The following is a 15,659-nucleotide window of genomic DNA, read 5'->3' on the forward strand; positions in this document are numbered from 1 at the left end:
TCACTAAGAGGTTAAAGCTTGAGAATTGTAGTGGGGATACCAAAAAATATATTTTGACCTTAATAAAAATCTGTGATTTTCTTCCAGAAAAGACAGGTACTGGTGACCATAATAGAGTTGGCTCTGCCTCTCGTTTTTTCTGCCATTCTCATTGCACTGAGGCAACGGGTCCAGTCTGTGACGTATCCAAATGCCACCTTTTACCGGAATGTGCCCTTCCCCTCTCTGCCAAATATCTTCTACGTTATGGGGCCCATGCAGCTTGCATTTATACCGTCTTACAGTGATGCCGTCCAAGAAATCGCTGAGAATGTAGAGCGAGCTCTTGGTATCAGTATTAAAGGTAAGACTTTCCCTCTACGCATTTTGCTGCACTTCACATCTTTTCTTACCACCTAGATCTAATTTTCCTTTCTATTCTTTTTTTACATACTTTACCTAACTCTTTTCTTCCCAGCCACAGGATTTCCTACAGAAAATGAATTTGAGACTTACATTCGACATGACAACCATTCAGGAAATGTTCTTGCTGCATTGGTATTTCAACACAGTTTTAACCAAAGTGATGACCCATTGCCGCTAAAGGTAAAAATGGAAAAACAAAGTGACAAAATATGACAAGTTAAAAGCAGGTGCTGTTTTTTTTTTTTTAAAGCAGATAAGCCATCCCTTTAATTGCTGTGATTGTCTGGGTGAGATTAAATGAAATTTTCCCTTTATATACAGGTTGAATATAAGCTGCGATTTAAGTACAGCCCACGAAATGCCCCTCTCAATGAACAGACTGGTATCAATCCAAACATGGACAGAGACTGGCACACAAGATACCTCTTTCCACTCTTCCAATTGCCTGGACCGCGTGAGCCAAATGATGCCACTGGGGGCACACCAGGTAAGTCTGCCATAGGTTGCAGTATGTGCTTGTACCACTGTGTGGGCGTATGATGTAATTTGTGTGCAGCATTAAAGGCATAGTAAACACAAAAAATGTTATTGTTAATAAGATAGATTATACGTTTATTTACCATTCCCCAGTTTTGCATAACCAACACTATTATAGAAATATACTTTTTTATCTCTGTACCTTGTATCTAAGATTCTGCTGACTGCCTCCTTATCTCAGTTCTTTTGACAGAATTGCATTTCAGGCAGTTAGTGCTGACTCTTAAATAACTTCACGTGCATGAGCACAATGTTATCTATTATTAAACACACGAACTAACGCCCTCTAGCTGTGAAAATTAGTCAAATGCATTCAGATAAGAGGCGGCCTTCAAGGGCTTAGAAATTAGCATATGAGCCTACCTAGGTTTAGCTTCCAACTAAGAATAACAAGAGAACAAAGCAAATTTGATGATAAAAGTAAATTAGAAAGTTGTTTAAAACGACATGCCCTATCTGAATCATTAAAGTATAATTTGGACTTTACTATCCCTTTAAGAGTTGTCCTGTATACCTGGAGAACCTTATAATGCTGCGTTTTAGGTCCAAAAATATCAGTTATGCTACTTAATTATCCATTTGTTCTAACATTCAAATTCCCTGTTTATTTGGCATGAGAACGGCATGAGAACTAGCGCAGCGAAGGGGGTAAGTTACGCAGCGACGGCAGCAAATTGTAAATATATTATTTATATGAATATATACATACGGTATATATTTGTGTTAATATGTGTATATACACATATTAACACATAAATATATATAAAGACGAGAAAAAACAGAAGCGCCACATGGCCCAATATTGTCTGGTCCAGAAATAAAGTAGATGTATGTGCACAGAGTAAACTCACATTTGTAGAAGCACCTCAATTAGTGCTATAGTAGCAGTCTGGGATCTCTTACAGTCACCCAGGGGACCAATCTTCGGTATAGGTATGATGTCTAAATTAACGACATAAAAGAACACAGGTGCCTATATGGCCTAGTATTGTCTTAACAGAGGTGAGTTGGAGTATTGATAGAAAGGTACTCACATTTGTTGTAGCATCTCCCTTGATGCTATAGAGACAGGATGGGATCAATATAGTCACCCACCAGACTTAAGCAAAGGCCTGCTGGACACAGAGGAAATCCAGGAACCACCAGTGTTAAGAAGTAGGCCCAAAAATTGGGACCCCTCTCACCATAGGATTAGGTAGCAAACAGAAAGGTGATAGCAAGTGTTCAAATATATAAAAAGGTTTATTAAAAAGTAAAATCAAAGCAACGCGTTTCTCAGCTCAAGGCTGTTTCATCAGGCTTCATAAAAACATTTGAGAACACTTGCTATATATACACAAAGTATCCCAAAGTATATATAGCAAGTGTTCTCAAATGTTTTTATGAAGCCTGATGAAACAGCCTTGAGCTGAGAAACGCGTTGCTTTGATTTTACTTTTTAATAAACCTTTTTATATATTTGAACACTTGCTATCACCTTTCTGTTTGCTACCTAATCCTATGGTGAGAGGGGTCCCAATTTTTGGGCCTACTTCTTAACACTGGTGGTTCCTGGATTTCCTCTGTGTCCAGCAGGCCTTTGCTTAAGTCTGGTGGGTGACTATATTGATCCCATCCTGCCTCTATAGCATCAAGGGAGATGCTACAACAAATGTGAGTACCTTTCTATCAATACTCCAACTCACCTCTGTTAAGACAATACTAGGCCATATAGGCACCTGTGTTCTTTTATGTCGTTAATTTAGACATCATACCTATACCGAAGATTGGTCCCCTGGGTGACTGTAAGAGATCCCAGACTGCTACTATAGCACTAATTGAGGTGCTTCTACAAATGTGAGTTTACTCTGTGCACATACATCTACTTTATTTCTGGACCAGACAATATTGGGCCATGTGGCGCTTCTGTTTTTTCTTGTCTTTGTAGATTGCTGCTTTGGATCCCGGCCTGGATCTCCACAGATAGCTGCCTACTTTCTAACAGTGACTTTGCACCAACATTATCAGAGACTATATCACCTCTAGTATTTGCTATCCTTCATATGTTTGCTACAAAGTGCATTGGATCCTACCATTCACCCATTATTGTGAATTAAGTATATTTAAGATTGAGCTACCTATTTACCATTGTGTATATATATTTTCTTATTTTTGTCTTTCTCTTAGGAGGTATTTATAGCAGAGTATATTTGAAATTGAGCCACTTATTCACCACTGTGTATATATATTTTTTATTGTCTTTCTCTTAGGAGGTAATTAATATATCCCACATGCTGTAATTATTTAGACTGTTAGTCTTATAATCAATTTATCAACATAATCTTTCTCTCATGAGGTGTATGGATTTGACATATTATATCTAACCCTTTGCTATTTAGCATCACCCTTGTAAGATATTAGATTTATCCCCTTTTAGGGCGCCCCCTCATTTTTTCTCACATAAATATATATGTATATAAGCAGAACACAGAGAAAGTCCAGCACTCACTTACAAGCTCTCAGCTAAGATTTAAAAGCAAAAATGGAAAGGTTAGTTACCGCGTCTGGCCAAATGGGACAAGCCCAGGTACCATGTCAAGGTCCTTTCCAATACCTGGGACCCTAAAACAGCCACACAATGCAAGCTCTCAGATCCAAACAAACTGAGAACAAGGTAAGGGTGCACAGGCTTATGTAATCACCCTAGACATATACAAAACACGGAAGGGGACTGCACTCTCATACCTGACCGGGTACACATCCCATGACCCTGCAACATGCTCAGCCCTGGGTGCTCACCGGCACTCACAGGAAGCTGTGCTGTCCCCAGAGTCACAGGCAGTTAACCCCAGACACATATAAGCACATACATATATATTTACTGGGAACACACAGTTCTTATAGACCGCTATGTAAAGGCACTTTCAAGTGCCGTTTTTTTTTTAACACTCTACACCTGCCAAATTTAAACCCTCATAACTGCTTCTTGCAGTTATTTTATTAAAAAAATAAAGACGCTACTATCTTTATTTTTTAATAAAGTATATTACTCTTGATTTTTGGGGCATTTATAAAATTAAACAGAGATCTGATCAATGTTTATGCGCCTAACACAAATCATATCCATTTTTTTCAAATCCCTCTTCCGTAAGGTCCTGGATATATCTAAGGGACCTGTCTTTATTAGAGTAGACTTTAATTTTCCATTTCAACCATGGCTTGATAACTCAAACCCAACATCTAGGGTCTCAAAACGCGCACAGCATCTTATTTATGGAAAGGACTTAGAGATCATAACCTATATTATATATAGAGATTTGTTAACCCTACCACTAGGGATTATTCATTTTTCACTCCTCCCAATCATGCATATAGTAGAATTGACTACATTTTAACTAACCAAGTAGGCCTTTCAATGATAATCAAATCTACAATAACTCCCACATCATGGTCAGATCACTTTGCAGTTTTTATATCGGTTAATTGGCCCAATACTCCTACTGGTCCATATCAATGGCGTCTTGATGAATCTTTTTTAATAAATTAATCTTTTGTTGATCATCTTAATGCATGTTTAACAGAATACTTTAATATTAATTCGGTCAAGGACCCCTTTACACTATGGGAGGCGCACAAGTGTACGCTTAGAGGAGAATTTATTAAATACAAGGCCCAATTACAAAAGACTTCTAGACAGACTTATACTAAATTATACAAAAGATATTAACAGCGCAACTAATAGCTACTGTTGTTAGTTACAGGGCCTGAAAATAGAGGTGGGAATTGAAAACAAAAATGACAAATGATGATACTCCCCCCCCTACACAAAATTATACAATAAGAACAAAACAATGATGATCACACAGTGATAATAATGTAAAAATAACTCAACTGTTCAGATGGTAATGATAAACAAACTATTTGATTAGAGTGCATTAAATACACACAAAGAAGATATGTTACCAGTTCCCTTTGAGGACCAATAGTCAAATATAACTCAGTTCCAGAAATTAGTCTATAGATGTATATCAAGTAATCCAAGTAGTCCTCCAATTCCACTTGTCTGCCAGGTGCTGCCAAACTCAGAGGTGTGTCACATACACTCTCTATTTAGGGAATCTGCAGCAAAAACAAGAGAAAAATGCGCAACCCCACATCAAGGTAGAATTACACTTTATTGGAACAAACATACGGTTAAAAGCACTCACAAGAGGTTAGATGAAATTCCGCAGTAACCTAAACAGGGAAACTCGATCTGTGTCTGTAATAGCTACATCCGCTGGCTTCACCACAGCCAAGGATTATCCTTATGTGTCCACTTTGCTGCAGTCTGCCAAAGCTCTGCCCTCAACGCGTTTTGTTCGCTCTTTTGGCAAACTTTCTCAAGAGGAATTTAGCACGTGAATTTCTTTTGAGAAAGTTTGCCAAGGAGCGAATGAAACGCATTGAGGGCGGAGCTTTGGCAGACTGCTGCAAAGAGAACACATACGGATAATCTTCGGCTGTGGTGAACACTGGAAGTCCTGTTGTTGGAGCCATCTGATGTAGCAATTACAGACACAGATCGAGTTTCCCTGTTTATGTTACTGCAGAATTTCATCTAACCTCTTGCAAGTGTTTTCAACCGTTTGTTTGTTCTAATAAAGTGTAATTCTACCTTGATGTGGGGTTGTGCCTTTTTCTCTTGTTTTTGCTACAGACTTAAAGGGACAGTATACTGTAAAATAGTTTTTCCCTTAATGTGTTTACAATTGCTTTTTTTAACAACTGCAGAGTAAAAAATGTATGAAAATTCGCTTTTTAAGGTTTATTTCTGTATATTAAAGCTCTGATTTTGTGTTTTGAAGCCACAGCCTAATAAAATGGGTTGAGCTTGTAGGTATAATCAGATCTCATTACAGTATCACATTGTGCACATATGCCTGCTTCTTTAGCTTATATCTGTCCTTAAAACAATCACCAATACTTTGAGAGAACAATGGAAAATCAACATTTTATTACCTTATCTCTTCTTTATCACACTGGGAGTGTAATTTCTTCTGCTGGCTGTATTTACAAAGCTTATCTATAGCTGGTACGCGCGGCCACAAACTTTCAGAATAGGTGGGGATACCACATGCTAAATTAACCATTTCAAATGCCAATATAAGGGTAAAGGAACTACTTGTAAACAATTTAATACACTCCAGCAGGTAAAGTGGATCATTGGGAACAAATTAAAGGGGAGAAAATATTTGAGTAAACTGTCCCTTTAACTAATCTAACTTCTAAACTAACCCAATTAGAATAATTAGAATACGCTCATAAACACGATCCTACTAATAATACTATTCTATCTGAGATCCGTGCGACACGCAACCAATTAAATACTAACCTTGCATTAGAAGACCTCCATAAAAATTAAACCAATTTTTTTTTTGTACGAGGGAAATAAAGCAGGCAAGATGTTAACCAGAACCTTAAAGCGGACTAAATTCAAGTAATTTATTCATGAACTTTAAGACAACACAAAATACTGTTGTTAAGACCACTCTGGAAATACTTGACCAATTTCACCAATATTACTTGGCCCTATATAATCTCCCATAAATCACCAACAAACACGGCAACAACAACACCCTTTCTGAACCCATTCCTTCCCTACACAAACTGAATAAAGAATAAATACAGCAAACACTCCAATTTTAAAATAAATGCTTCTAAATCCGAATTCATGACCGTAGGGGTCAATGATGAAATTACTGAACAAATAGCAAAAGACTTCTCCTATTCACATCGCAAAATCTCAATAAAATACTTGGGGATTGAGATCCATAAAGATCCACAAAACCTATTCTCAACAAATTATCACCCACTACTGAAAAATATCCAACAATAGCTATATTCCTGGCAAAACTCTGTCCTGGCTTGCTAGGCTGCATGCTATAAATATATGGAAAGAAAACAGAGGCGCCACAATGGGCTAGTACCACTAAACCGAGTAATAATATATATGAGACACAATTGGCCATTGTGGCGCCTCTGTTTTCTTTCCATAGATTACCACTCATCAGGATTTAACTGCCCTTTGACAGAGAGCTGCCTTTGTTTTGGATTATATGAACTTTTTGTATGTTTTATATCTGTTTGTTATTTATATGTTTTAGTACCAATTAGGAAGTGCCCCCTATGGGATTTTGTGCATTTATCTCATTTTGTATGCTATAAAGATGACAATTCTGCCCAAAATATTATACCTTTTTCAAATCATCTACTGACATTTAATAAACTTCAAGGCGCACTAAATGCTTACCTGTGGCAAAACGTACATCCCCGGATTGCTAAGTCCACTATATATTGACCCAAAGATAGTGGAGGCCTAGGTATGCCAAACCTCCATTATTATCAAATAGCAGCAACGTTGGTACGCATTATTGATTGGTGTAAACATGCCACACATAAAGAATGGGTGCATATTGAGCATAACCTGGCAAGAAATAAACAATTGGATCCCTCACACAAGTAGAACACTAGGACCTCTAACAGCCTCAATAACTAAATTGACATTTGAAATTTTGGACAAGTATGTTATTAAATCACGAAACATCTCCACAATTCCCCACCACTAACTCCGTTAAGAGAGAACCCGGAATTCCAGATTGCTCCCATTGGAACCTACACACAATTAGTGCCCTTACAAGAGATGATCCAATGCCACTCTATTCTAAGAGATGAGATGAGCAAGGGTTTCCCTTTAGACATGGTAGAAATATGCATAACTTTAACTGGGGAAAGTTTTTAACTGTTACCTGTTGGCAATGTTAAAACATCTGATTGGGTTTTGTATGTTTTGAATAAATTCCATGGTACCCATATAAATTAAATTTGAAAATTTAGATTTTATTGCTTTTAAAGGGACAGTCAACACTTCCGTTAACATTATTTGAGATAGAAATATAAGAACCGAAGATCCGCCTGCACTATAGCCCTTCTGCCATGCCGCCTTGCTTCTGTAGTAATCACTTTCGCTAACTTGTCTAATACCGGGTAAATATGGCAGCCGGACTCCCCCCACCGTTACGTAGCTGCCTTCTTCTTCAAATGATCATCAAATCAGAATCCAGTCCTCGGACAGAAATTGCAAGCGCGTGCAATTTCTGTCCGAGGACTGGATTCTGATTTGATGATCATTTGAAGAAGAAGGCAGCTACGTAATGGTGGGGGGAGTCCGGCTGCCATATTTACCCAGTATTAGACAAGTTGGCGAAAGTGATTACTACAGAAGCAAGGCGGCATGGCAGAAGGGCTATAGTGCAGGCGGATCTTCAGTTCTTATATTTCTATCTCAAATAATGTTAACGGAAGTGTTGACTGTCCCTTTAAATAATTTGAGTCAATATTATTGTGATTTGTACACGGAAAACATTTAGATTAAAGGGATATGAAACCCAAAAATGTTCTTTTGAGATTCAGACAGAACATACCATTTAAAAAAAAGGTTTCCAATTTACTTCTATTAACAAATTTGCTTCTTATGATATTCTTTGTTGAATAGATACCTACATTTGGAGCACTTCATGCTCTTGCAAATGGATTATTATTATCGGTTATTTGTAGAGCGCCAACAGATTCTGCAGCGCTTGGATAACATTCTTGCAAAACCGCTGCCATAATTTGGTCCAGGAATGGGCCAACTCCTAAGCATATGTCCCTGTTTTTCAACAAAAGATACCAAAAGAACCAAGAATAATTGATAATAGAAGTAAATTAGAATGTTCTTTAAAACTGTATGCTCTATCTGATTCATGAAAGAAAGATGTTGGTTTCCATAGTGCTTGAAAGTTGCTTTCTACTCTTAGCTAGTGAAGTGTGCACCTGTTCTTTTTAGCCATGGAATAGAATCCTCATAACTAATTAAAGAACACATTCTTTAAAGGGACAGTCAACAACAGAATTTTTGTTCTTTAAAAAGAAAGATAATCCCTTTAATACCCATTCCCCTGTTTTGCATAACCAACACAGTTATAATAATACACGTTTTACCTCTGTTATTACCTTGTATCTAAGCTTCTGCTGACTGGCCCCTTATTGCAGTTCTTTTGACAGACTTGTATTTTAGCCAATCAGTGCTCACTCCTAAGTCACTTCACGTGCATGAGCTCAATGTTATCTATAGGAAACACATGAACTAATGCTCTCTAGTGGTCAAAATGCATTCAGATTAGAGACGGTCTTCAAAGTCTAAGAATTTAGCATATGAACCTCCTAGTTTTAGCTTTCAACTAAGAATATCAAGAGAACAAAGCAAAATTGGTGATAAAAATAAATTGGAAAGTTGTTTAAAATTACATTCCCTACTTAAATCAAGTTTTTTTTTTTGGGTCTTGACTGTCTCTTTAATGTGTAGTAGTAGCCTGATATACACAGTGATGCAGTTGTTTATTTTTGTACTGACAATATTATCTTAATATCTCACAAGTCAATATGAAACTAAACTTAGCTAATATTATTTGTTTTGTTTCAATGTTTATTGCACAAATTATCATTAAACCAATTTAAGCATTACTTAATAGCATAGTCGTTTTCATGGTCTTCCTTTTCTGTAGTGTAGTGAAGTATAGAGCGGTCCTACGCGATATACTTTGCAGGTAAGCGTTGCGCTCGCTGACAGCTATCCAATTAAACAGTGAATCAGAACATGAGTTCCTATTCACTGTTTACATCAGCCATTAGATGTTTCCTGTAGCACCAGTTAATTCATTTAAAGGAGCCATGCGGCAATGCTTGGGATTTGGATTACCGGTCTAGACGTCACTCTTTGGAGGGGGGCAGACAGGGGAATAAAGACTGTGCAAGTCTCATAAAATAAACATATTAAAGGGACATTAAACCCAGACATTTTCTTTCATTAGTCACAGAATACAATTTTTAAAAAGATTTCAATTTACTTCTATTAAAGGACCAGTCAACACAGTAGATTTGCATAATCAACAAATGCAGGATAACAAGACAATACATTTAGCACTTAGTCTGAACTTCAAATGAGTAGTAGATTTTTTTTCTGAGAATTTTAAAAGTTATGTCTTTTTCCACTCCCCCTGTACCATGTGACAGCCATCAGCCAATCAAAAATGCATACATGTACCATGTGACAGCCATCAGCCATTCACAAATGCATACACACTTATTCTTGCACATGCTCAGTAGGAGTTGGTGACTCAAAAAGTTTAAATATAAAAAGACTGTGCACATTTAGTTAATGGAAGTAAATTGGAAAGTTGTTTAAAATGACTGCTCTATCTGAATCATGAAACTTTAATTTTGATTGAGTGTCCCTTTAAATTTATTTCATTCTCATGTTATTCTTTGTTGAAGAGATATTTAGATAGGTAGCGTGCACATGCCTTAAAGGGACATTAAACCCAAAAATGTCTTTCATTATTCAGATAGAGAATACAATTTTTAAAAAGTTTCCAATTTACTTAGATTATCAAATTTACTTTTTTCTCATGTTATTCTTTGTTGAAGGGATACCTAGGTAGGTAGCGTGCACATGTCTGAAGCTCTACATGACAGGAAATAGCGCTGCCATCTAGTGCGCTTGCTAATGTATAACATTGTTGCAAAACTGCTGCCATATAGAGCTGCAGACACGTGCACACTCCTAAGTTTACTTCACTGCTTTTCAACAAAGGATAATAAGAAAACGAAGACAATTTGATAACAGAAGTAAATTGGAAAGTTGTTTAAAATTGTATGTTCTATCTGAATCATGAAAGAAAAAAATTGGGGTTTTATGTCCATTTAAGCTAATGCTATGTAAAAAGTTATTTAAACTTTATCTTATTAAAGGGCCACTAAACCCAAAATCTTTCTTTCATGATTCAGATAGAGAATAGAAATTTTAACAGCATTACAATTTACTTCCATTATTTATTTTGCTTCATTTTTTAAATATCATTCGTTGAAGAAAAAGCAATGCACATGGTGAGCCAATCACACAATGCTTCTCTGTGCAGCAACCAATCAGCAGCTAGTGAGCATATCTAGATATGCTTTTCATCAAAGAATATCAAGAGAAAAAAACAAATTTAGATAATATAAGTAAATTAGAAAGATGTTTAAAATGGCATTCTTTTTCTAAATCATAAAAGAAAAAATGTGAGTGGCATGTCCCTTTAAGTAACATTTATAAATAACAGAAAATGTTATGATATTGCTAAGTATTATGCAGCCCCCAACCGGCTACTCCATAATGCTACCTAGCTGGTAACATTTTTGGCGGAGAACACTGCAGTGATAACTCACTATTGCCTGGCAACCAGAGATGGAAACCCTGATGTTGTCCTAGTGACTTACGTGGTATAAGTGTTGTAGTTGGTACTGTATATAACAGGCTAACTACCTGATACTTAGGTCTGCCCACTATAGTTATAGCACTCTCTATGTGAATTAATTTGTTCAGTGGTCACCTGCTCTAGCTGAACTGCACAACACTACTCAGGGTGTTCAGGATATACATAGTGAGATCACAGATATGTATTAGCAATGACCTTAAAGGCATAGTAAAGTCCAAATTAAACTTTCATGATTCAGATAGGGTATGTCATTTTAAACAACTTTCTAATTTACTTGTATCATCAATTTTGCTTTGTTCTCTAGGTATTCTTAGTTGAAAGCTAAACCTAGGTAGGCTCATATGCTAATTTCTAAGCCATTGAAGGCCGCCTCTTATCTGAATGCAGTTGACAGTTTTTCACAGCTAGAGGGCGTTAGTTTATGTTTTGTTATATAAATAACATTGTGCTCACGCCCGTGGAGTTATTTAAGAGGCAGCACTAATTGCCTGAAATGCAAGTCTGTCAAAAGAGATAAGGGGCAGTCAGCAGAAGCTTAGATACAAGGTAATTACAGAGGTAAAAAGTATATTTCAATAACAGTGTTGGTCATGCAAAACTGGGGAATCGTAAATAAAGGGATTATCTGTATTTTTAAACAATAACTTTTTTGGTGTTTTCTATCCCTTTTAATTGATACGTAATCCTTTTAGTTATGGTATCTTAAATTGTTTATTTAGCCAGCTGTTGTCAGCTGTATATGTTTCTTAAAGTTGTCCACCTCTCTAGTTCTCTTGCCAGTCCTAGACTTGTTCTTGTAGTAAATTTGCTGTATTTGGTTGCTGTGTTGGCATATTATCCCATACTGTGCAGTCGGTAGACCATATTTACTGTAGGTATATTAGATTGTGTGAAAACTGAATTGCAGATGTAATTTCAGATGAGTCCTGTTACATTTACTTAGATGTCAATCAAGTACCCTAAATTGAGGCTGTTAATTTATTTATTTGTGACGTTTTAGATATTCTAGATTTGACTGCAACATCTACTTTGCAACATAAACTTTTGTAGGTCCTCATGACACTGCCTGGTTGTTCTGAGTTTAATAGTTGCCACTTTTTTTTTACAATAAATAGTTTAACATGAGACTGTTGCAGATATGTTTCTTAGGCATTTGAGCTGCAATTCCCTAGAGTTGTCTCACAAAGTTCATCTTTATCCAGGTTAGCCAAGGTGAAGGTCTTTTTGCTGCCCAATTGGACTGCTTTTTTGTTGAGTTACCGTTTAGAATGTGTTTGATGGAGATGGTCTCCTCAGGATTCTTTCTTTTTCATAAATGGTCTGTGTTTTCCCAAGACCTTTTTAGCGGGCGCACCAATCAGCTAAAATTTTAGCTAATATTAAAAATATTCAGTTTTTATTGCACAAATTATCTTTGCCTAATTAAACATAAATGTAGTAATTTTATTTGTTCTTTGGATAGCAGAAAGTGATATCATATTAGAAAATATAACACTGCCCCTACCCGGCTACTTCATAATGCCACCTGGCTGACAAAATTTTCTGTGGAGAACACTGTGCTCTGATGTTTAGCAATTTTCCTAGCTCTGAGGACCTGGAATGTCCTCCTGTAACCCCCAAAGCAGAACATGTTGTGATCTGAGGGGTCATTGCAATAAAGATTGGGACACATGCAAGAACTGTTAGCACTTTCACTTTGCTGCTCTGCGCCTCCTCAGACTGTTTTCCTTAATAGTGCAGCCAGTGCGAAGTGCTGTTTGATGAAAACAGTCAAATACGGAGCGGTGCTGCAAGGCTCTATGGGTTTTTTTTCAACTCGCCCCCCCTCCCCCAGCCTTTCCCGATCAGCAAATCTGTGGCTCTTTATTGACATTCTTGTGATTGATGCACCTTGTTTATTACTAATTTTTTACTGTATAATTATGTCATTTTAGACCAAGAGCAAAGGAAACCAATTTATTCAAAAGACATTTTAAAAACGAAACAGCGTATTTTTTTCTCTGCAGCCAGTTTGCAGTTGGGATTTTCAACTGCTTAAGTCCTTTTCCTTCAAATATTTTGCTTCCACAAGTGATAAAAAAGATTGAGATGGATCAACCAGAAAGCAATGTGTCTGTAGTTGGGGGTCAGGCATATTGGGGAGGGGCCAATGTTTATTGGGGGCTTGTAAGTGCAGTATTTGTTTTCATATTAAAAAACTAGGAGTGGTAACCTGGACTCCCCTGTCTGTGACATTCCATAATGTTTGGAAGATTGTATATAATGCATATTTTAAAGTGAAGGTCAATTTTGACGAATTAGTGCCTGATTTTTAATAATCCTATTAAAAATAAGTGCACTTTAATTCATCAAAATTGACATTTCAAGCGTTTTCTTCAAAAACTTACCTTTTAATCCTGAGAGCCGCTGCAGCCCTTCCTCCGCCCATTGCAAGTCCTCTTCGCGGGTCCAGAATGACGAATCCGGCTTCATCCAATCACGGCGTTCCCTCAGGCCATGATCCCCCCTGGGGGGAACGCCGTTATTGGAGGAAGCCGGATTCGTCATTTCTGACGTAATCAGAGGCTTCCTACGGCTTGGGGAATCGATGGAGCAGCTTTCAGGATTAAAAGGTAAGTTTTTGAAGAAAACAAGTGAAATGTCAATTTTGATGAATTAAAGTGCCCTTGTTTTTAATAGGATTATTAAAAACCGGGCACTAATTTGTCAAAACTGACCTTCACTTTAAAGGACTTTTAGTGTCGCTTTAGTTATTATTATACCTGGTAAAAAGAGGTCAGGAAATATGTTGATTTTTGTTCAGCTATATTGTAATTAAAAGGGACAAGTCAAAATAAACTTTTATGATTCTGAAAGAGCAGCTGTTTTAAGACACTTCCCAATTTACTTCAATTATCAAATGTTGCACAGTCTTTTTATATTCACACTTTCTGGGGAACAAGATCCTACTGAGCATGTGCAGAAGCTCACAGGGTATACGTATACTAGTCTGTGATTGGCTGATGTCTGTCACATGATCCAGGGGGCTGGAAAATGGGAGAAAAAATAATACATTTGTCAGAAAAATATCTACTGCTTATTTGAAATTCAGAGTAGGTGTTAAATCCTTGTCTTTTTATTATGCACTTGTTAATTATGCAATTCTACTGCATCAAGTGGTCCTTTTAATGTCCTTTAAAAAAGTCTCAGACTTTGTTGAGAGCGTTTCACCCTGGGTGGTTGAAGCCCTAACCAGAAGTTATCTGCTGGGATTATCCCCATATATGATGATTCTGGGTGTTTTTCATTCTTGCTTGGGCCTTTATTCCATTTGAGTATTTTTCTAAATTAAAAATAGTTAATTGGTAATGCATACTGTCTTCTGGGGATCAGTCACAACAAATCTTTGTCTATGCACAGATGCCAGCTGGTATGCTTCCTGTCTGCAAGATGATCCACACATGTACTGTTTGTTCCCCATTTTCAAGTGTATATGCAGTGCTCTTGTGTTTTCTGTCTGCAAGCAAGAGTATGGATATGAAAGAGCTCTATTTTAAAGTATTTTTTGTTAAAGTTGTTTATTTGGTTTCTGAACAAATAACCATAGGATAGAAGTGTATTTACTGATGGACAGTGACATTACCCACAAACATAAAAACAAGCTTTTGTAACCACAGGAACATTTCTTAAAGCTGTTATGCATTTTCAAATATATTCTTTTAGATGTAACCTTGATGATTACTCTAAGAAAAAGTGAGGAACCTGGAAGACTCAGAGAGATGTGAGCTGCCTCCTATAGTAGTGATGCTCTTTTGGATAGATAATTTCATAGGGGATAGTGAGTTTAACAGGGGAACACCTGGCACTGATATGAATTCTTAGTTTGTAGCAAATACAAATTAAACTGAAACAGATTAACTTGTATTTGCTTCTAGCTTAGTATACCTTACTTTTCTGAAAGTTAAAGAAAAATATTGTGAATTTTGAGCTCTTGAGCTCTTGCATACAGCTATCAAGTGCAAGTGTAAAATGCTTGGAGAATATAATGAGTTGTGAGAGAGCTTTAGACACACCTTGGGAACTCCCCTGTTCGTTCCACTTTCTGAAACTGTCAGACCTATTTCCCATAGAAAAAAACTGCAATGCAGTTTGTAAAAGATACACATAATTTGTTAATTTACATTGAAGAATTTAAAGCACAATCAAAATTTGTAAAATCACAACCCTAAAGGACAAAATCTGGTCTAAAATTGATTAAAATACAAATCAGAGTGTAAAGGTAACAAAACTCTCATGTCATGATCATTTTAGAAAATCTCATCTCAGCAGAGAGCTTTAGAGAATCGTGCCCATAGAGTATTCAGTGTTCTGTTGCTTCCGTGTGTTTTCTTTATATATTGCGAAACGCACAGAGCTCTAAGA

The 15,659-nt window shown here is 36.8% G+C and overlaps 1 protein-coding gene across 1 annotated transcript in view; it reads left to right on the plus strand.

Moving 5' to 3' along the window:
* ABCA3 (ATP binding cassette subfamily A member 3) overlaps nucleotides 1–15,659 on the plus strand; it is a 153,075-nt gene that overhangs the window by 12,423 nt on the left and 124,993 nt on the right. Inside the window, exons 3-5 of the mRNA XM_053694692.1 lie at nucleotides 88–343; nucleotides 458–585; nucleotides 727–892. Coding sequence (XP_053550667.1) covers nucleotides 88–343; nucleotides 458–585; nucleotides 727–892 — 550 coding nt within the window. The remainder of the gene's footprint in view (nucleotides 1–87; nucleotides 344–457; nucleotides 586–726; nucleotides 893–15,659) is intronic.

This window comes from Bombina bombina, chromosome 11 (genome assembly GCF_027579735.1).
Source record: "Bombina bombina isolate aBomBom1 chromosome 11, aBomBom1.pri, whole genome shotgun sequence".
In the NCBI taxonomy this organism is placed as follows: domain Eukaryota; kingdom Metazoa; phylum Chordata; class Amphibia; order Anura; family Bombinatoridae; genus Bombina; species Bombina bombina.